Source organism: Mytilus californianus, unplaced genomic scaffold (genome assembly GCF_021869535.1).
Source record: "Mytilus californianus isolate M0D057914Y unplaced genomic scaffold, xbMytCali1.0.p SCAF_4, whole genome shotgun sequence".
NCBI lineage: Eukaryota > Metazoa > Mollusca > Bivalvia > Mytilida > Mytilidae > Mytilus > Mytilus californianus.
This window is the reverse complement of record NW_026262690.1, coordinates 2,805,648-2,829,397: the sequence shown is the minus strand read 5'-3', so window position 1 is coordinate 2,829,397 and position 23,750 is coordinate 2,805,648. Positions and strand designations below refer to the sequence as shown.

The 23,750-nt window shown below is 33.3% G+C and overlaps 1 protein-coding gene across 1 annotated transcript; it reads left to right on the top strand.

The window, feature by feature from the left end:
- On the top strand, positions 1-22,846 carry LOC127737294 (importin subunit alpha-4-like). Its single transcript, XM_052247882.1, has 14 exons — positions 1-159; positions 1,936-1,980; positions 2,770-2,933; positions 4,363-4,458; positions 6,439-6,524; positions 7,592-7,678; positions 10,581-10,795; positions 11,401-11,532; positions 13,573-13,701; positions 15,458-15,562; positions 15,923-15,994; positions 18,120-18,282; positions 19,147-19,238; positions 22,228-22,846. Exons 1-14 carry the CDS (start codon positions 94-96, stop codon positions 22,321-22,323), a joined length of 1,548 nt encoding a protein of 515 aa, XP_052103842.1. The 5' UTR covers positions 1-93; the 3' UTR covers positions 22,324-22,846.
- Positions 22,847-23,750: the final 904 nt, after the last annotated feature.

The following is a 23,750-nucleotide window of genomic DNA, read 5'->3' as shown; positions in this document are numbered from 1 at the left end:
CACAAGGTCAGGTAATGATTCACAGACTAAGGCCGGCATTTTGATTTTCATTGAAAGTTATTTTATACATTTTAAATCATAAAATTGAAAAAAATGACTGAGAATCTTGAACAAAAGGGTAGATCTCAACAGTTCAAAAACAAAGGAAAGGATGCTGAGGTAAGATTTTTGGCTGATAGATTTCAAATGTCCCTATGTGATCGCTTATTTTCTACTGTCTCCTATTATTTTGAGAACATGTGCTTTTTGCAAAACACATTAATTAGTGCATAAGAATTTACTATCATTTTCGGTGTTGTGAAAATTAAATCGGTTGTATAAGAATACACAAGACCATTATAAATTATATATAATCGTCTCCTACACAGTACATTGTACCCATTGGAGGAAAAAAAAGAAGGGGAAGAATATATACATAAATTTATTATTCTTTTTTGGTACAGAACCATGATTGATGGATCACTGAAATCCTATCAAATGTACTCTGTGTTGCAGCTAGAAACTTAGGGCAGAAGGCACAGTCTTAAATTACGGGGGCTTCAAGTTTGAATTTTGGTGGCGTCACTTTAACCTTTCTAGAGTTGTGCCCTTTATAAGTGGAAAAATTGCTGAATTTTTTAGTTTGTGTTCTCTAACTTTAGTTTGCCTCAACCAAATATTATGAAACTTATACACAATGCTTATAAACGTATTTACACTTTTGGTATTTAGCTATATTTTGCCTCCGAATGACCTTAGATCTACTCCGAATAACCTTTTGACGTCGGGCAACAATCACTTTTTAATTGTGACGTCAAATGTTTTGAATTATGATGTCAAAGTTTACGGGAACCTGTGTGATTTTACGTAATGGCGGACAAATTTGCATACAAGTGTAAATACGTCTATTACCAGACAACACAGATCCAGTTTGAATTTTGGTGGCGTCACTTTAACCGTTCTAGAGTTAAGCTCCTTTATAAATGGAAAAATTGCTGAATTTTTAGTTTCTGTTCTCTAACTTTAGTTTGCCTAAACCAGATGTTATGAAACTTATACACAATGCTTATTACCACAAAACACAGAACAAGTTTTAATTTCAGTAGTGTCACTTGAACTGTTTTAGAGTTATGCCCCTTTATCAATAGAAAAGTTGCTAAATTTTTGGTTTGTCTCTAACAAGTTTGCCTCAACCAAATTTTATGAAACTTATACACAATGCTCATTACCACAAAACACAGATCAAGTTTGAATTTTGGTGGTGTCACTTATACAAATCAGAGTTATGCCCCTTTACAAATGGAAAAATTGCTGAAGTTTTCGTTTCTGTTCTTTCACTTTAGTTTGCCTCAACCAAATGTTATGAAACTTATACACAATACTTATTACCACAAAACACAGATCAAGTTTGTATTTCAGTAGCGTCACTTTTACAGTTCTACAGTTATGCCCCTTTATAAATGGAAAGTTTCTGTTCTCTAACTTAAGTTTGCCTCAACCAAATGTTATGAATCTTATACACAATACTTATTACCACAAAATTAGGATGAATTCAAATTTGGGTAGAGTCACTTTTACCATTCTTCAGTTATGTCCCTTTATAACTTTATATGATATGCAAGCGGGGCATTCATCTGTGTCCCATGGACACATTCCCCATTTATTTATTTTATGTATTCAGGTCTCGACAGGGTATATAATGTGATATTCCTGGCTTGGAGTTTACATTCCAAGAGCTGAGGGTGATTTGATAGGTCATTAATGTTGGATTAAGTCTTAACTGGCAGGACAGTAATTCCTGCAGACTTCATCCATTATATTGTAATTTGATTTTAGGAATTGGGATCATTCCTGAAGACCATATAAATACAAAGTTCAGATTTTCTCATTGTAATATACATGTAATATGCATGATACTCCTTTAATACATGTATTTTAAATTTGTTTTTATTGTAGGAAATGCGTAGAAGAAGAACTGAAGTAACCATAGAATTAAGAAAGGTATTCATATTATTACTTTAAATGATGTTATTTAAGCTGAATTTGACCAACAGTTTATTTTTTCAATTTCAGAGCCCTGAAAATTTTCACACAATTAAAAATCTAGTTATTTCTAACAACTGGAAAATCCGATCACATTTCAAGTTTACTTGGGAGGTCTGAAAAGACTCAATTATAGAGTTATGAGACTTGACTGACAGATAAATGAAAGGCATTTGTTAAATATCATGCACTAACTCTAGTATGCTTGGATCAAACTATAAGTTAGGATTGGTGAATGTAGATTCCCTTTTGATTTTGAAAATTTTCTGGTTTGTCATTCCAGATTTATAGGACTTTCAACTGTCATATTTGAATATTTATACGCCTATAGGTATCTTCCTGCATGTTTTTCTACCGAGCCATTTTATTTGCTTCTAATCAAATGTCTTCTAGATATCCCATTGTCCTTTGCATCAATTTCAATATACACAATAAGGGTGTATTATGCGATCTTGGTGTAGCTGTTTATTTAATTGCTGGAAAATTGGAAATTCCATTTCCCTTTTTGGTGTTATTGTATGTGGCAATTTATCATATTCTTAATGCAGCATTTTTCATGCAGACTTTCTGTCCGTACATCATGAAACTACACACAAATTACTATCATATTGGAATTCATTGATGATTGAAAAGTAGTCTTCATTTGCTTCAAATTTGATGACCCCAAAGGAGATTCCGTATGCTAAAATATACAACATGTGACATCTGACTAGACACTTTACTCCTTATACTATCATTTTATTGCAGAACAAAAGAGAGCAACATGTTCTGAAAAGGAGAAATGTTCCTGCCCAGGATAGTACAGATTCTGACGAAATTGAAAAGTTACCAAATCAGTCATTAAAGACTATTGTTGAGAATGCCGCTAGCGAAGAACCAAATGTCCAGCTGAGTGCTGTTCAAGCAGCAAGGTATCTAGCCAGTCTGTGGCAAACTGTTCACAGAGCCTTCAGACCTTAGCTTATATCTAAATATTGAATGACAATGCAAGATCTCAAAATGATGTTTTTTGTCGAGCCTGCGACTTTTGTTGCAAAGGCGAGACATAGCGATCCTACATTCCATCGGCGGCGTCCACAAATAATCACTCTGTGGTTAAAGTTTTTTGAAATTTTAATAACTTTCTCAAACTATCCTTGATTTCTACCAAACTTGGACAGAAGCTTGTTTATGATCCTAAGATAGTATCCAGAAGTAAATTTTGTAAAAAAAAAAATCCTATTTATCTGTATTTTACTTATAAATGGACTTAGTTTTTCTGCCAGTTAACATTACATTCACTCTGTGGTTACAGCTCTTCTATAAAAGCATGCAAAGCAAACCTTTGATCAACTTGCTTGCTATGTTTGTAAACAAAAGGTAGGTAGTCTGTTTCAGTCTGTTTACTATATACTGGAATTTGATTGGACAATAAATATTAACTTCATTGCATGTTAATTTTTATTGTCTAATCAAATTCCAGTATATACAAAACAGACTGAAACTCCGCCTACCTATTGTTTGCAAACATCCAAGCAAACATAGCAAGCAAGTTGATCAAAGGTTTGCTTTGCATGCTTTTAAGTTTTATAGAAGAGCTGTAAAGTTTTAAAGATTTTAATAACTTTCTTAAACTATCCTGGATTTCTACCAAACTTGGACAGAAGCTTGTTTATGATCAAAAGCTAGTATCTAGAAGAAAATTTTGTAAAAATTTATTTCCTGTTTTTTCGTATATAACTTATGAATGGACTTAGTTTTTCTTCCAGTTAACATTACATACAGTCACATACAGTCTGTATTTAAAGTTTTTAAAACATTTATTAGATTCATAAACCATTCTGGATTTTTACCAAACTTGGACAGAAGCTTCTTACAATCAAAAGATAGCTTCTATAGGAAAATTTTTAATAATTTTTTCCCCATTTTTGTTGAGCCTGTGACTAGCAGCAAAAGAAGGCGAGACACTGGGTTCCACGGAACCCTTACAAATTTTTTGAAGATTTAAATTCAAGGAGTTTGAAACCCAAACCCAAATATGTAGTGCATGATTCACAAATATAAGTATTGATATCTTGCAGGATAATGTCTTGCTAACATTTGAAAAGTTTTGTCGTGATTGAATTATATTACTTTTTGATTTTCAAATTCAAGGGACTAAACAATTGCTATATCATACCTTCTGCCTTACCTTTGTACATTTGAAACAGTTTGTAAAATATCAAAGTTGGAAGTTAGTAATAAAATCCAAATTGCAAGGATAAGTTTTTAAAAACAAGAATAGAATTTGACCTAATATATTAAAAAAAAAGAAAAATTAAAAATTAAAACAATACTTACAATTACATTTATTTTTTACAGGAAATTACTTTCAAGTGACAGAAATCCACCAATAGACGATTTGATTTCATCAGGAATTTTACCAATACTTGTTAATTGTTTATTGAAAGATGACCTGTAAGTTGTGAAAAATATCTGCTCGACACATTAAATTACATTACTGTTCTACACATTAAATTACATTACTGTTCTACACATTAAATTACATTTCTGCTCTACACATTAAATTACATTACTGTTCTACACATTAAATTACATTACTGTTCTACACATTAAAATACATTACTGTTCTACACATTAAATTACATTACTGTTCTACACATTTATTTACATAACTGTTCTACACATTTATTTACATAACTGTTCTACACATTTATTTACATAACTGTTCTGCACATTTCATTGCATTGCATTGCGGGAGACATGGAAATACTGGGCGTCTGTGTGTCCGTCCGTCCGGGCTTTGTTAGCACTCTCAAGTGTACAATTCTTGCCAGAAATTTATTAAACTGATATCATAGGTTTATATTAGCAATGTTATGGACCTTTTTTTTTTAAAAGAGTTATGCCCCTTGGAAATATTGATTATATGGAAAATTGCATTGTCAGCGCTCTCATGTGCAGTGATCGGGAAGGACGTGCGCCTTGCGCCAATTGCGCTTATCGACCAGAAATGGCGCATAGAGTGACAAATGTAAGCGCCCGCGTGGCGCATGATATTTTTCACTTCGTTTTGAAACGTTGAGATATCGTCAAATGGATTTCTGATCGTATTTCGTGCCGCCATTTGTGAGTACACAACTGTAGTGTTTACTCCAATGATAGGAGCACCTTTATATTTTTGGGACGTCTCGGGTATTTTCCTATTGTAATAATAGCAACATGCGGTATGACTGATTACCCAAAAAACGTAATTAACCATCATTCATGATATAATTTTTTATAAACAACTTAAAATTTGTGAAAATTGGCTAGCACAGGCGAGAATTCTTTTCTAATTATAATCTTTTATGTAAGCTTGCTAATATTTCGATTGAAAATCCAAAAGCCTTTTTATGAATAGCATAGTATTTGTCTCCATAAAAGGGGCTTAACTGTCCTTGTCATTTTTTTTTTGGTCTTTGGCTCGTTTTGACATTTTGTAAACATGCCTTCAGCGAATTGTTGTTGTGTCTTATCAATTAACGTTGCTCTCTACTGTTGTTCTTGTCATCGTGATGAAGTAATAATAATACAAGTGCAGAGGAAATGCCAGAAACTTCCTCTAATACGGAACGTCTGGAAATAAGTATGGTATCGACGAAGACCCAAATTTAATGTAAAAAAAAACATGAACATGAACAAGGGAACAGTACCAGTTTTAACATTGTAAATAAAGGTTATCGTAAATATTGCCCGGTTTGGAAGAAGTTATTGTATATTCATTGAAATTGAAATTATAAAATCACAGGAACAATATCCATGATATTAGTTAGAATCATACTTGTAAGTACAGTGAAATATACACTTTTTTAATTTTTGTTTTTATTGTAAACGAATGGCCCACTCATTTGACAACATGGCCCATTAATTCTAAAAATGGCCCATTGAATTAATTTTTGGGGGGCCCTGGGCCCATAGAGAAAAAATCCTTCCAGATCACTGCATGTGTACAAGTCTGGCCAGAATTATATGAAACTTATATCATAGGTTTATATCAGCAATGTCTTTGACACTTTCAAAAATATACTGATCAAATATTTTTAATGAGTTATGCCCCATGGAAATATTAATTCTAACGGAAATCACATTCTAATAGCTCTGAAGCCTTCATTTCTGTAAGATATTTATAAAAAGTTTTAAAGAACAAAAAAAAAGTGTTTTTTTTTTTTTAGTAATGGCCCTTTTACCTTGGATAGAAATAATATGTGCAACGCGGGGGACAATGGAACTCTGTTCTTTTATTATATTTTAAAAAATAGCATGATATAAACTATATTTTGGCAAAATATACAAGAATTATGTGATTTGATGTGTATACCCCTTATTACTTTAAAGTAACTAAAATTACTCTGGAATAAGGTAGGTTTTAATAATGGATTTCTTTGTTGTTTTCAGTCCATCTTTGCAGTTTGAAGCAGCATGGGCTCTTACAAACATAGCATCAGGAACATCACGGCAGACTCAAGCTGTAGTTAATGCTGGTAGGTATCAGCACTTACAGTCCAGTTTTTGTAGTCAGTAATATTTTAAAAGAAAAACACTTTTTACAAAATTGAAATCTTTGTTGATAGAGGGGTTTTTGAGAAATACACTAACTTTAAAGTGACATTGTGCAGACGTTAATAGGGATTGTTAGGGAACTTATATTGTAACAACATTCTGTATTCAGTTGTTACTCTGTACCTCAATGTGGCTAATTTAATACAAATATAAATTTTTCAACTTTTATTTCCTTCACTTTTATTATGGTGTGGTGACTGCTGGAAAATATCATCTTTACAACTTGTGTTTCCTTCACAATATCAGAGCACCATAATATTGTGAAGGAAATCAAAGTTGAAAGATGTATATTTGAATTACGTAAACCACATTGAGGTTCTGTTTTTAATTAAAAAAAAAAAATTCTCTCCTCTCAGCTTAAAGGGTAAAAATTACAGAAAATTTAGATGACAGCATAAAAAGGATTAAGGCAAAGTTAGTGAAACCTTCGACCACAAGTCAACATATAATATTCAACAATAGTTAAGTGTTTGTACAATATGTCAATCTCTAAATCCCCCAAGTCTAGACAAATGTAAATAAATTAACCTTAAATAATCCAACAACAGTTTAACCTTTATCAGAATTCAAAATGAAAAAGATTTCCATTACTTTGGTGTCATTTTAAAATGTTATCTATGAAATTTGCTGGCCATGACAGTCTTCACGCTGAACCACAGGCCCAGCAGCCCAGGCTTGTAAAATTGCTCTCGGGCCTGTAAAAATCATATCTACAGGCCAACAGAATCTAACTAAAATTTTCCAAAAATTGAGCTCCGGGCCTGTAGATTTTAAAGTTCATCGTGAAGACTGCCATGATGATGTTCATTAGTCAAGTACTACATATGAACTTGTGTGGTTTAGCAAAGACACTGTTGATCTGATTTACATCTATACCTTTTGAAGATTACATGGCACATATTGGGGCTATTGATCTCTGCCTGTTAAAAGTAAGAAAAATTGAAAATAACGTTTAAAATCTTGTTGACTGATCTATGTTTTATTTCAGGTGCAGTTCCATTATTTCTAAGACTTTTATCATCACCACATCAAAATGTATGTGAACAGGCTGTATGGGCTCTAGGAAATATAATAGGTAATCTAGTACTAACATCACTGTTTAATTGACCTTCAAAACGGGAATACCTTAAACAAAATAATGTTATTATACCTTACATATATAATAAACAATTCTATTGGGTAATTTATTCATGTGACATAAAATTATTTGGTTAATTAAGTCTCCCAAACGAAGTTTGGGAAGACTTATTGTTTTTGCTCAGTTATTATTATTATTCTTCTTCTTCTTCTTCTTCTTCTTTTTCCGCCGCTTTTAAATTTGAACTTGTCCGCACCCGTTCTCCAAAACCGCTTGTCAGATTAACTTAGGGTTTCACAATATGTTAGACTAACATGTCTAGTGGTGCAATCAGGGTTTTGTTTGTGCAATGGGGTTTATAAAGGGGTACTTTGAGGGGCAAAAAGAAAAGAGGGTTTTACTATAGAACCCTATGGGATTTTATTTTTTTAAATTTTCAAATGATTATAAATTGAAAACCGTTTGTGATAGACACAATCTTTTTAATTGAAAATGTTCTAAATGATAAAGCCCATTAAATGAAATACAGCGTTAGTCCCCAGGGGTCACCCCCACCCCCTGCCATTTAAGAAAGTTCTAATACCTTGTAAGTGGTCAAGATCCCCACCCCTAAACCATATATATTTTGGTTTGTTATGCTAAGATGGTTTGAATGATATACAGGATTAGTCCCTAGGGGTCATTCCGACCCCCTGCCATTTGAGAAAGTTCTAATATCTTGTAAATGGTCGAGATCCCCACCCCTAAACCATATATATTCTGGTTTGTCATGATAAAGCACATCAAATGTAATAAAGGGTTAGTCCCCAGGGGTCACCCCCACCCCCTGCCATTTAAGAAAGTTCTAATATCTTCTAAGTGGTCAAGATCCCCACCCCTAAACCATATATATTCTGGTTTGTCATACTAAGATGGTTTGAATGATATACAGGGTTAGTTCCCAGGGGTCATCCCGACCCCCTGCCATTTGAGAAAGTTCTAATAACTTGTAAATGGTCGAGATCCCCACCCCTAAACCATATATATTCTGGTTTGTCATGATAAAGCACATCAAATGAAATACAGGGTTAGTCCCCAGGGGTCACCCCCACCCCCTGCCATTTAAGAAAGTTCTAATATCTTCTAAGTGGTCAAGATCCCCACCCCTAAACCATATATATTCTGGTTTGTCATGCTAAGATGGTTTGAATGATATACAGGGTTAGTTCCCAGGGGTCATCCCGACCCCCTGCCATTTGAGAAAGTTCTAATATCTTGTAAATGGTCGAGATCCCCACCCCTAAACCATATATATTCTGGTTTATCATGATAAAGCACATCAAATGTAATACAGGGTTAGTCCCCAGGGGTCACCCCCACCCCCTGCCATTTAAGAAAGTTCTAATATCTAAGTGGTTGAGACCCCCACACCTAAACCATATATATTCTGGTTTGTCATGATAAAGCACATCAACGAAATACAGGGTTAGTCCCCACGGGTCACCCCCACCCCCTGCCATTTAAGAAAGTTCTAATATCTTGTAAGTGGTCAAGATCCCCACCCCTAAACCATATATATTCTGGTTTGTCATGCTAAGATGGTTTGAATGATATACAGGGTTAGTCCCCAGGGGTCATCCCGACCCCCTGCCATTTGAGAAAGTTCTAATATCTTGTAAATGGTCGAGATCCCCACCCCCCTAAACCATATATATTCTGGTTTGTCATGATAAAGCACATCAAATGAAATACAGGGTTAGTCCCCAGGGGTCACCCCCACCCCCTGCCCATTTAAGAAAGTTCTAATATCTAAGTGGTCAAGATCCCCACCCCTAAACCATACATATTCTGGTTTGTCATGCGAAGATGGTTTGAATGATATACAGGGTTAGTCCCCAGGGGTCATCCCGACCCCCTGCCATTTGAGAAAGTTCTAATATCTTGTAAACGGTCGAGATCCCCACCCCTAAACCATATATATTCCTATTTGTCATGTCTCGAACATTTGAATGACGTATACCGTCAGTCCCCAGGGGTTCCCCCCACCCCCAATGTTCTTATATCTTGTAAATGGTTGAGATCCCCTCCCCTAAACCATATTTATTCCTGTTCGTCATGTAATGAACATTTGAATGACGTATAGGGCCAGTCCCCAGGGGTTCCTCCCCACCCCCAATGTTCTAGTATCTTGTAAATGGTCGAGATCCCCACCCCTAAACCATATATATTCTGGTTTGTCATGCCAAGATGATTTGAATGATATACAAGGTTAGTCCCCAGGCATCACTAATGCATATAACTTTACTGGACCAAACCAATTTTCACTGGACATTGCCCAATGTCAGGTGACCCTGGGAATTACGAATTATGGGAGCTTCGTTTGGGAGACTTCGTAACAGCATCCTGTTACAATCATTTCTTGTTTTCATTGAGATGCAAGGAATGGCGAATAAGCCTTAAAATTAACTATGAGAGATGAATAACTCTATTAATCACAGTTGAATAACCTTTTGAGCCTTTTGATTTATACATGAGTTATCTCTCAAAATGATGTCACAACATATGTAAACAAAATGGCAATGGCAGGTTAGAAGTCCATCGAGTGACAAGGAAACAAGGTTGAAAATTTCATTTATTGCAGAGGTTTGCCTTTCCAAATTGTACTTTTTGGGGCTATCAATATTTTACTGAATAAGTTAACCATGGTTGTACATACAAGTCATTCTAAGACATAAAATAATTATCTAACATTCTTCAAATAGTTTCCTTAACGAAAGGGAGAAAAAATGTAAAATTGAAATATGTTTGAAATGAAATGGCAAGACTGCAGAAAAAAAAAGCTTTTAATTTGAATTCTTGAATATATATTACATCCAAAGTCTATTGTCAGCGAGACAATCTATAAAATTTTCTATTACAGGTGATGGACCTGAATGTAGAGACTATGTGATAAAAGAAGGTGCTGTGAAGCCACTACTGGCCTTTATAAATCCTAGTATTCCATTACCTTTCCTCAGAAATGTAGCATGGGTTATTGTTAATTTATGTAGAAATAAAGAGCCGCCTCCTCCATTGGAAACTATACAAGAAATTTTACCAGCTTTGAACCAGTTAATACACCACACAGATATAAATGTGAGTAGTTTAACATTCTAAAATGAGGTTCTTCAAACGCTTTAGTACACACCTGTGGTAAAATATGAAGATATTGTATGTCAGCTGATTTGAATCATCCTGATTTATTTGGGCTGTACCAACCATATTCCTGTCATATACTTTTTATGAATGAGTTGCCCTAGGTTAATCAGTGTATAATTGATTTCATTGAACCATCTACTTTAACTAAGAAGTAGGAACATAAGCTTCGAACTGGAAACTGCTTAAATGTAAAAGTCATCAAAACATGGAACTTAAATAAAAAATGATACCAATTTGTCAAAAGACTATTTTTATGCCCTCGCCGTCACCAGAGGAGGCATTAAGTGTTACCCTTGTACGTCCGTCTGTCCATAGTACATCCCGAAACTGATTTCCGTTCTCTAACTTAAATTTGCCTATAGAAGACATTAATATGCATTGTCCTATTTAACACATGTTCATTTGTACACTCACATTGTAATAATCATGTGGTATTATTCTTCTTCAGATTTTAGTTGATACAGTATGGGCATTATCCTACTTAACACATGTTGATTTGTACACACACATTGTAATAATCATGTGGTATTATTCTTCTTCAGATTTTAGTTGATACAGTATGGGCATTATCCTATTTAACGGATGGTGGTAATGAACAGATACAGATGGTGATAGATTCAAGCGTTGTCCCGTTTTTAGTTCCTTTATTAAGTCATCCTGATGTAAAAGTACAGGTAAAAAAATTTCACTGCAAGATTACTCAGTAAATTTGACAGCCTGACAAAACAGGCTAACTCACATTCAACAATGAATTAGCAGGATATAATAAACAAAATAAAGGATAAGGTTCACTTTTGGCAAAATATGGCCTTGTATTTTAATTTTACCATATAATATCAAAAAGGCCAATATCTGGTTATTAAACAGATCTTTTTCAAAAGCCTGAATGCTAGGTTAATCTAATCTATTCTTAATAATACATAACAGACTTCAAAATGAGCATAATTTGGAGATATTGTAAAAAAATCAATGATTTGGGGCATTTTTCAGAAATAAAAGCTTTAGGAAAATCTATGATCCTAAATGTTCTGTTACTTACATGAACTAAGGTTAAAATTGAATCCCTAGACAAACATTTTCCAGTTCATGGATGGTGGCCAAAGCAAATTATGCTAAAACTGTTATAAATTACAAAAAAAAATTGGACCAAACTGATGTTACAGCACAAATAAAGCATATTTGTGGCTTCATAACATCGAAATTTATATTGTGAGGTGCCAAAAAGAAATTATTTTGTATTAATACTAAAATCACAACTATTTCTATGAGAATTTGAAACATCTTGGCCTGATTAAAAAAAAACCCACTAAAATCTGAGTACCAATTTTAGCCCTTCATAAATTGTTCCGTTAATTTTGTCTAGCACACTTATCAATTTTATAAGTTTGTTCCAACAAATTATTTTTGTCTAACTTGTTATTCATGTGTACTGCCACTTCTCAGGAACTGATTGACATACTGCTGCATGTAAAATTTGATGTGCAGGGTCAACTCAAAATTTAAAATCTAAATTGTTGATAGCCTTTTCTGAAAAGTTATTAAACTATGAAGAAAATCAGCTGAACTTGATCAATAGAGTCTGTTAGTAGACAGTAACTACCTTTCAAGGACTTCAATGCTTTGATTTTAGGAAGAAGTGGCTCTAAGACACATAACTGGTTCTTTGCACTTTTCCGTGGAAAGACCTTTTGATTTTGTTCTGAATGTAACTTTTTATGCTCCTGCCGTAGGGGGGGGTGGGGGGGCATTAAGTTTTACCCTTGTCTGTCTGTACGTACGTAAGTCCCAAAATTGGTTTCCGGTCTCTAACTTGAGTTTGCCTCAACCAAATGTTATGAAACTTATACACAATGCTCATTACCACAAAACACAGACCAAGTTTGAATTTTGGTGGCGTCACTTTAACCGTTCTAGAGTTATGCCCCTTTGTAAATTTTTAGTTTCCGTTCAGCAATTCTCATGAAACTTTGGTGAATTGTTTATATCTATTGATGTAAGCTCCGTTTTGATTTTCATAAATTTCTAATATGACATTGAGAATTAATTGAACTTTATTTGTTTATAGTCTGACAACAGATTTACTAAGTATTGCGCAACAGCACAGTGTATTGCACAACAGCAAGAAATCTTTAATTGAATATAAATTCAATGCATATAACCAATTTCAAGTTTTTTGACTACATCGATTCAGAAACCTATAATATGTCAGATATTTAATTACAATCCAAATTCAGACATTGTATCAAGCTTGAATATTGCCCCAACTGTTCAGGGTTGGACCTCTGCGAGCGTTTCCGGTTGCACTCAGCGAAGCAGTTTATTTTGGCATGCAATGAATGAAGACTTGTGGTCAGTGATTAGACATTAGTTTACCTGTAAATGAATCAGAAAATTTATGCACTATAAATTCACGTGCCGTCTGCATGACATCCTGATCTGGACTGAGAAATTAAAATCAACGACATAGACAATGCTCCCAAGTTCGTAAATAGAAGTGAAATCCTACAATCAAATTTCTAAACATGCTTTTTAACCCTTTGATATTTACAGATGCTACATGTACTCTTGGATGCACATATACAGTATTGATTCATGTATGATCTTTAAAATACTATATACAAGTTTTATTTATAAATAGAATGTTACATTTGACGACGTACTTTTTACATTTCTGTGTATTTGATGTTTAATCTTTTATAATATTTTGTTTACAGACAGCAGCACTTAGAGCTGTTGGTAATATTGTAACTGGTACGGACGAACAGACTCAAATAGTATTATCATGTGATGCTTTGTCACACTTTCCTTCATTACTTACACATCCTAAAGAAAAGATCAATAAGGTAAGTCTTCCTCTGTTGGCTGATTATCATGTGATGCTCTGTCACACTTTCCTTCATTACTTACACATCCTAAAGAAAAGATCAATAAGGTAAGTCTTCCTCTGTTGGCTAATTATCATGTGATGCTCTGTCACACTTTCCGTCATTAATCACACATCCTAAAGAAAAGATCAATAAGGTGAGTCTTCCTCTGTTGGCTAATTATCATGTGATGCTTTGTCACACTTTCCGTCATTACTTACACATCCTAAAGAAAAGATCAATAAGGTGAGTCTTCCTCTGTTGGCTAATTATCATGTGATGCTTTGTCACACTTTCCTTCATTACTTACACATCCTAAAGAAAAGATCAATAAGGTGAGTCTTCCTCTGTTGGCTAATTATCATTTGATGCTCTGTCACATTTTCTTTCGTTACTCAAACATCCTAAAGAAAAGATCAATAAGGTGAGTCTTCCTCTGTTGGCTAATTATCATGTGATGCTCTGTCACACTTTCCTTCTTTACTCACACATCCTAAAGAAAAGATCAATAAGGTGAGTCTTCCTCTGTTGGCTAATTATCATGTGATGCTCTGTCACACTTTCCTTCTTTACTCACACATCCTAAAGAAAAGATCAATAAAGTGAGTCTTACTCTAGTGGCTGATTATCATGTGATGCTCTGTCACATTTTCCTTCATTACTTACACATCCTAAAGAAAAGATCAATAAAGTGAGTCTTCCTCTGTTGGCTAATTATCATGTGAAGCTCTGTCACACTTTCCTTCATTACTTACACATCCTAAAGAAAAGATCAATAAGGTAAGCCTTCCTCTGTTGGCTGATACATTCAAGAGAAACTTTTGTAAGGGGAATTCTGCACACAGTTTTCCTTTCCTGTACTTGCATAGTTAAAACTAATACCATTCCCTTTATTTTTGACAAAAACTTCTAAGGATTAGTCTTATAAAGTGTTACCATAATTTATTATCCAGAGTTAACACATTGATAGTATTACTTATAAGGTGAAGTACAGAAGAAAAACAAAATTCATCTTTTAATTGAACTTAAATTTTTCTGGTCAGATTTACATAATAAATGAATAGGCTTAAAGAATCTTATTGACACCTTTGAACTCGTTCAGAAAAGGATGAGTCCAAGACTCTTATTGACACCTATGGACACGTTCAGAAAAGGATGAGTCCAAGACTGTAAGAATCCTCCATATCATTTGTTGGGAAATAGATATAAGAAGATGTGGTATGAGTGCCAATGAGGCAACTCTCCATCCAAGTCAAAAGTTTAGATACTAAATTGTGTTTTGTAACACATGGACTTATGTAATCAACATAACATAACAGGACTACACAAAGGGAGAATCAGTTTGAAATTCCTGTTTACTACAGCTCATACAAAAAACTTGGGTGAACTCTGGCAACAGCATATTAAGTTAAGACACCGAGCCTTGTAAAGAAAGATACTGTAAATTCAGAAATTATTGCATGTATTTATTATTGCGAATTTTGGAAAATGGAAATAAATACGAGATTTATTATTGACACTTCAGGAAAATTCTGCATACAGATATCAGAATGCGAGTTCTTCTTATTGCAATACTCGAACCAGTTGCATTAATAAAAACCTCACAATAATTTCTGAATTTACAGTAGTAAACGGGACAAAAGTAAAATCCTGGGAATACCTCGATTGTTACTGATATGATTAACAAACCCTGTAAAGATGTGTAGATACTAATGGAGATATTTTGTAATTGTAGGAAGCAGTATGGTTTTTATCTAACATCACAGCTGGAAACCAGACACAAGTTCAAGCTGTTATAGATGCTGGATTAATTCCATTAATAATTCATCATTTAGTTAGGGTAAGATACCAACCTTTATTGTTTACATCTTATGCTTTACTACTATCATCTCACCTTTTATGTATAGTATAATTATATAACAATTATTGAAGATATGTACTGAGATTTATGATGGCTGTTGTTTCACTGATATTTAGCCCACATCAAGTTAATAAACTATTTGGGTAAAGATCATCAATAAATCCAGACAACAGACGTACCTTGTTGAAATATATATATATACAATGATAAGAGTCTAAATATAGTGTAATTTAATCTAACAGAAAGCTTTATTTCTGACCATCAACAAATTTACCTTGACATTAATTATAATTATTTGCCTTGAACAACATTGCATTATTCATCAATGTTCTTTTGCAGGGTGACTTTCAAACAAAGAAAGAAGCAGCATGGGCTATAAGTAATTTAACTATAAGTGGAAGGAAAGAACAGGTTAGTATGACAATGTGTTGTTGACCATACAGGGAAAAAAAGGTTTTATACATCACATGGGAAACTCCATCCAAATGATCAATTTACTGCACAAAATATTACAACATGACAGTGGAACATATCTATCGTGTCATCAATATGAACATGACAGTGGATCATATCTATCTTGTCATCAATATGAACATGACAGTGGATCATATCTATTGTGTCATCAATATGAACATGACTGTGTATCGTGTCATCAATATGAACATGACAGTGGATCATATCTATCATGTCATCAATATGAACATGACAGTGGATCATATCTATCGTGTCATCAATATGAACATGACAGTGGATCATATCTATCGTGTCATCAATATGAACATGACAGTGGATCATATCTATCGTGTCATCAATATGAACATGACAGTGGATCATATCTATTGTGTCATCAATATGAACATGACCGTGTATCGTGTCATCAATATGAACATGACAGTGGATCATATCTATCATGTCATCAATATGAACATGACAGTGGATCATATATATCGTGTCATCAATATGAACATGACAGTGGATCATATCTATCGTGTCATCAATATGATGGTTTTATGTGTAATTGTTTATCAACTTGATACATATACCAATGCTAGTGAATCAAACGAAAATCAGTGTTTACCTAATATCATGAAAATGATAATAGACGGACAAACTTTGAAACAGCAACACCAAGATCTACTGATAATTCAATTGTTAATCAACACCATACAGGAGTCGTCACCCTAAGTCACAATTTTTACTAATTTTTTCTTTTTTGCCTTTTATCTTGAAAAAATATATTTGAGAGATAGAAACTGTATCCAGATTCTAAAAAAAATGCCATTTTTGTCTTGCCTGCGACGAAAGCGAGACATAGGGATTGCTTTTCCGGCAACAGCGTCAACAATAGTTAAGTTTTCTGCTTAAGTTAGTTTGATAGATCATTGATATTTTTGTATGAAGATGTCCATTGGCTTTGAATTAATTAGCAATTTTAAATGTTAAGTTTTCTGATTAAGTTAGATTGATAGGAACTACTGGTGATAGATCAATGATATTTTGTGTGAAGTTGCATTGCTATCAGTACATATCAGTTTGACGACTATTTCAAGGCCCTGCCCCCTAGATCACTGTTTAGTGACTTTCAATCAATTAACAAGTTAGTTTGATAGATACAACTTACAATAGACAATATTTTCTATGAAGATACATTGTTTTCTGTACATCTCAGTTTGTCAACCATTTCGAGGCCCTACCCACTAGTTGGTCAAGTTAAGGGCCATAATTGTATATTATTCTTTGATGAGTAAAACTTAACTGGAGATACAAATTGATATTATTTTGGGAAATATGATAAGATCAACTTTTTTTAGAGATCACAAAATCTAGTTGATTTGATATAATATCCAGTTTAATTATCTCCCCCTGAATTTAACAAATTTGTTCAAAGATATGAAATTATTTCACCTTTAGTGTTCTTTTTAAGGTAAATAATATGAATGCTGATTTATTCACATTTTTAACTGATCTTTAATATTTTGTAACCACTCTGATTATTTCCTTAGCTATGCTTGGCTTGGTTCTGTTTAAATATTTGCAAATATGAAAACATTTGATACTGAGAATTAGCTAAGCAAAAATTGCAAGACACCAGCTCCCTGGACTTGTGTCTCGCTTTGACAAGTAAAAAAGGAAGAGACTTGCGTGTACTGTTTCTGTCAGCTGCATCAACAATGTATTATGTTTGTGATTAGGCCAGTTTAAGGGGAACCATTAGTGGTAGATTAATTAGATTTGGTATGTAGATGTATTCGCATTGGCACATCTAATTTCCATGGAGATTATATTGCCATTTTAATTTCAACATTTGTATTATACTATTAAAATTACAAAAAAAAAAGGCGACATCTCTGTGTCAACAGTTTATTAGTTTGATCCTAAGTTTCAGTCTACCTTAAGTCTTTTATTTTAGACTTATATTGTTTAGTAATTGTAGTTGTTTTGTTTTTTTTATTGAAATGTTATTTGATTATAATGTTTTGTATTTATAGTTTTTTTTATATGTAGAAATGTTATTTTGTTATATTTTTTATTTAAGGTACATTTTGTGGTAGAAAACGGAGTTATTCCTCCATTCTGTGACTTACTCAGTGTAAAAGACACTCAAGTAGTTAATGTTGTTTTGGATGGTATAAATAATATTTTGAAAATGGCTGGAACTGAAGTGGATCATATTTGTCAGCTTATTGAAGAATGTCAAGGTAAGGAAATTGTAATAACTATTTGTTGAAATTTACGTTAAATGTGAAATCTACTAATGCCAAAATGAGAACACATTTAAACTATGTTTAAAGAACCTCATTTATATAAAGAAGATGTAGTATGATTACAGAGGAACAACTGAAATTCACTGTATGGTCTTCAACAATGAGCAAATAGTTGTATTGTAAATTAATCTAGAAAAAAGATCTTACATGACAATGTAAAATCAATTCAAAAGAGATGACCAACAGACACTATACAACAACAACAACCACTAGGTTACCAACTCTTGGCTTGGGACAGCCACATAGGAATGTGATGCTGAACACTCACTAATACAGCTCAACATATGAACAAACTGTATAAATCAGTTGGAAAGGGCTTGACTAATGAGATTTTGACTAAACACTTAAACAACTAATGTAAAGAAAAAAAGGTGATGTAAGAGTACATATACTCACTACAGATAATACTGAAGGCAAATTTAAAGCTGGACTTAAATATCAATCAGTACATTTTCTTTGTTATTCTGAATCTTTTGTCAGTGGACATTAAGCAAACAACAACACATTTGTTTGGAAGTCTGGACCAGTTATTGTCTGAATGACATATTTTACTTCAAGTATTTATAAACTAGTACCTAAATTTGAATGGTAATTATGGAACAATTTGATATACTGTGAGAAAACATACACTGATATTCATGCAATGACTGTTTTGTTGTGTAGCAAAAAATTTAAAATGACAAAAACATCATTTATACTTTGTTATGACATCATTTTAAAAATAGATTATTACATTGCTAAACAATGAATATATATATTGTTTGCTGGTATGCTATACTTCCATTTGTTTACTTGCAGGCTTAGATAAAATAGAAACTTTACAAAATCATGAGAATGAAGAGATATATAAACTAGCATATGATATAATTGATCAGTATTTCTCTGAAGATGTAAGTACTTTATTAGACTGTGGTTTTATCATCCCCCTGCCACAAATAGAAAAATTACAACCCTTTAAAAAAAAGATTTCAATCTTTCAAAAACTGTCCTGTAAAGCCAAACAGAAACAAGAAAATAAACAATACAATCTTGCAATAACAACAGGGTGGACTCGAGTATATGTCAGTAAGCAGATGGGGACGAAACATTTGAGCTGCGTCGGATAGAAATCGACCGTATGCAAATAAATATCGATACATCTGTTGACCTATTTCGGGTTAAAAACTTTTCTATGCAAAGTCTGTAACTGTTTGAAAATGGAGTTGATATAAGAATCCTTCATAACAGACCAAATATCTTCTTTCATTTCGTACTTAAATGTTCCAAAATCAATCAGTCTACATTTTTGGGGTCCTTTATAGCTTGCTGTTCGGTGTGAGCCAAATATATCTATTATACATGTACATGTATATTTGCACTTGCCTAAGGTCGATTTCTATCTTAGGCAGCTCATTTTTAACCGGATTGTGTGAATTATAAGTATATGAATATGAATAGCAATTTTGCAAGTTATCTCTCTAACGAAAACTCCTAAATTGAATCAAAGTAGAATTAAAGACCTCAAGCACAGGGATAATTTTTAGTCCCATATGACAATAATTGTAAATTGGAGAAAATGATGAAAGAGAGAGAAGTTCAGAGAAGGCTAGGATTTTGTCTGCTCTTGATTGATAATCCTGGTCATGTCTGCTCTTGAATGATACATTCGTGGGTTGAAGCTACATCCAAGTAATAAAAACTTGCATAGCTGATGATAAAAGACAAGACATCAGATGCAGATTTCCTGGATTTTCAATATGGGACAGTTCAAGATATATTTTCTGTGTTATTAAATTACAAATCATATTGAGTAAGCAAATTAATTGTACATTCATTTTTTTTTTTTTTTTTCAGTTTTAAACTTATGCAAGTAATTTTAAAATTTGGAAATTCATTTTGGGAGAGGGAAAAATTTGTTAAGGGTGTTTTTTATGTTTAAACTACCATGGATATTTAAAATCAACTACATAATATGACATAATTACGGGGTAATCTGAAGTAAGATGCTTACTAATGATGCAGAAAATGAGATTTGACTTTCAAGATTTACTGAGTATCTCTAGTAACTTTCTGTACATATCTCATGGAGTTCTCAGACTTTTGTCTGATCGAGCTTCAAGATCTGATTTTCTGTATTATTACATTGCAATTATTTAGAATAAAGAAAGTGATCAACTGTTTGCTATTATGAACCAGTTTTACAGTTTATTGGTTACTGCATTTAAATAATTTCAAGAAAGCAGTTATTTGAAAGCTGAGCCCTGACTGGGTTTTGTTTGAGAGTTTACCTTAAAAGATACATTTCATTTTTATCTCATTTGAATTGAAGTTTAGTTACTTCATTCAGGAAAATAGATATAAGCTTACTGTTTCTGGTGCCCTCAATTGAGTAAACTCTTGTTAAGGGATTAGGTTAGTGTAAAGGGAACCACTAATGGTAAGATCAATGATATTTTGTTGAAAATAATATTGGCAGCGATATCCATGGAGATTATTTGGCCCCGCCCCTCAGGCTTTGTCCAGTGACGGAAACTTTTGCATATATTACATGTTACAATATTTCCATTTAAATTTCAGCAATTGCATTATAAAGTTGCACACAGATGAGACCTCTCTCTGTGTCTGTTTATTTTTGAGTTCATACCATGGTTATTGTCAAGATAATTACAATTTGCTTTCAAAATTATTGTCATGATTGTACTATAAACCAAATGTTCTGTTACATTTATATAAGAAAATACCAGTACAGTACATGATGAAAAGTGAGGCAGACACTTACTTGGTTGATAGTGTGTATGTGATGTAAAGTTTAAGGTTATAAATGAACCCATGAGATTGTACTTGGATGATGGTGACTATGGAGGGGTGAAAACAACCATGATTGCCCTTGGAGGTCTACAAAGTTTGATGTGTATGAGTGATGTGTGAAAGTTATTCAATCATACCAGACATTTTTCTACAGCCAGATCATTGCTGAATGACAACGGAGTGCAACTGAAACAGTTATTAACTGTTGATGATTAAAATTGGAAGCTGTAGAATTCTGTCTGTGTGTCTGTCTCAGTGTTGCTCTCAGATTCTGTTTGATAGAGCATCATATTCTGATTTATCTGTAGTGGTATAATCTCTAAACATAAGATTTATATGTAGTGGAATAATCTCTAAACATAAGATTTATATGTAATGGAATAATCTCTAAACATAAGATTTATGTGTAGTGGAATAATCTCAAAACATAAGATTTATGTAGTGGAATAATCTGTAAACATAAAATTTATCTGTAGTGGAATAATCTCTAAACATAAGATTTATATGTAATGGAATAATCTCTAAACATAAGATTTATGTGTAGTGGAATAATCTCAAAACATAAGATTTATATGTAGTGGAATAATCTCTAAACATAAGATTTATATGTAGTGGAATAATCTCTAAACATAAGATTTATATGTAGTGGAATAATCTCTAAACATAAGATGCAACAAATTGGGTTAGATCTCTTTTGGCCATGAAATCTAGTTATCTGCATTCTACAAACATAAGGAAAACTATATTAAGTATTTCTTGCTTAGATCACATATTATTACATTTATACAATATGTAAAGCTCTGACTTGCCCCATGTCCAGACAAGTTAGTAATTAAAGCTCTGACTTGCCCCATGTCCAGACAAGTTAGTAATTAAAGCTCTGACTTGCCCCATGTCCAGACAAGTTAGTAATTAAAGCTCTGACTTGCCCCATGTCCAGACAAGTTAGTAATTAAAGCTCTGACTTGCCCCATGTCCAGACAAGTTAGTAATTAAAGCTCTGACTTGCCCCATGTCCAGACAAGTTAGTAATTTAAGCTCTGACTTGCCCCATGTCCAGACAAGTTAGTAATTGAAGTTGTATGTTTTCAGATTGAAGAAGATCCTAACCTTGCTCCAGAACAACAAAATAATGCTTTCCAGTTTGATCCTAATGCACAGGTACCTCAGGAAGGATTTAAGTTTTGACAGACCTATAGCCTGAATGAATACTTGTTTTACATGCTGTGATGTCAAAAACTTGTCTTATATTTCATCTATCAGCAGTAATGGAGAATTCAGAAAGTCAATGCCATGGCAGAAATTTTAAGTTAGACTCTGGAATTCTGTCATTTCCAATTAATATATCATGGTTTCCATAGCAACAGTTTAATGTTGCCAAAGAACTATGGTCATCAGAATTGCCTATGCTAGTGCTATTGATAGTATTTATTTACAATTCAGAAACAGTTCGGTTTTTTGGCTGAATAAAAAATGAAGTTCTTTTTTTTTATTATTTAATAAAATGCAGTCAAGTCTACTAGTCTAGATGCATAATTCTGATATGAATAGAAACAATATTCATAGATAAAAATATGTAGTATTTCAGAAGTTCTTATGGTCTAATGAATGCTTGAAAATACTGAAAACTTTATTTGTTTACACTTACACAGACTTGTAAATAAAGTGTATACTTATATGTAGTCATGTGTATAATTAAATGTGGATATTGTGGCTTTGTTTGACGTAAGAAAACATTCGGTCATTATTTACAACTGTTTGGTTTATTAATTTGCATGGTCACTTTTAAGAATATCATTCACAAAACAGTCTATAATTGAATATATATTTAAATATAATAGGGGAGGAGTATTAAATTTAATTTTGGAATGCATTACTCAATAGACATTCTTATCAGAACAGTTCTACCAGCATGTTAGTATTACCTATATAACATTTATTGCAAAGCTTTTTCAGGCCATTGTTTTGTACATCTGAATACAAGATAGATCAAAATGACACTTATACTACAATTGTTATTGTTTAAGTACTGGGAATTGATTTTTGTCGAGCCTGCGACTTTTGTCGCAGAAAGCTCGACATAGGGATAGCGATCCGGCGGCGGCGGCTACAGCGGCGGCGGCGGCGGCGGCGTTAGCTAACTTCTTAAAAGCTTTATATTTTAGAAGATGGGAGACCTGGATGCTTCATACTTTTTATATGGATGCCTCATGTTACGAAGTTTCCGTCAGTCACATGTCCAATGTCCTTGACCTCATTTTCATGGTTCAGTGACTACTTGAAAAAAAAGTTCAGATTTTTTGTAATGTTAAATTCTCTCTTATTATAAGTAATAGGATAACTATATTTGGTATGTGCGTACCTTGCAAGGTCCTCATGCCCGTCAGACAGTTTTCACTTGACCTCGACCTCATTTCATGGATCAGTGAACAAGGTTAAGTTTTCGTGGTCAAGTCCATATCTCAGATACTATAAGCAATAGGTCTAGTATATTCGGTGTATGGAAGGACTGTAAGGTGTACATGTCCAACTGGCAGGTGTCATCTGACCTTGACCTCATTTTCATGGTTCAGTGGTTATAGTTAAGTTTTTGTGTTTTGGTCTGTTTTTCTTAT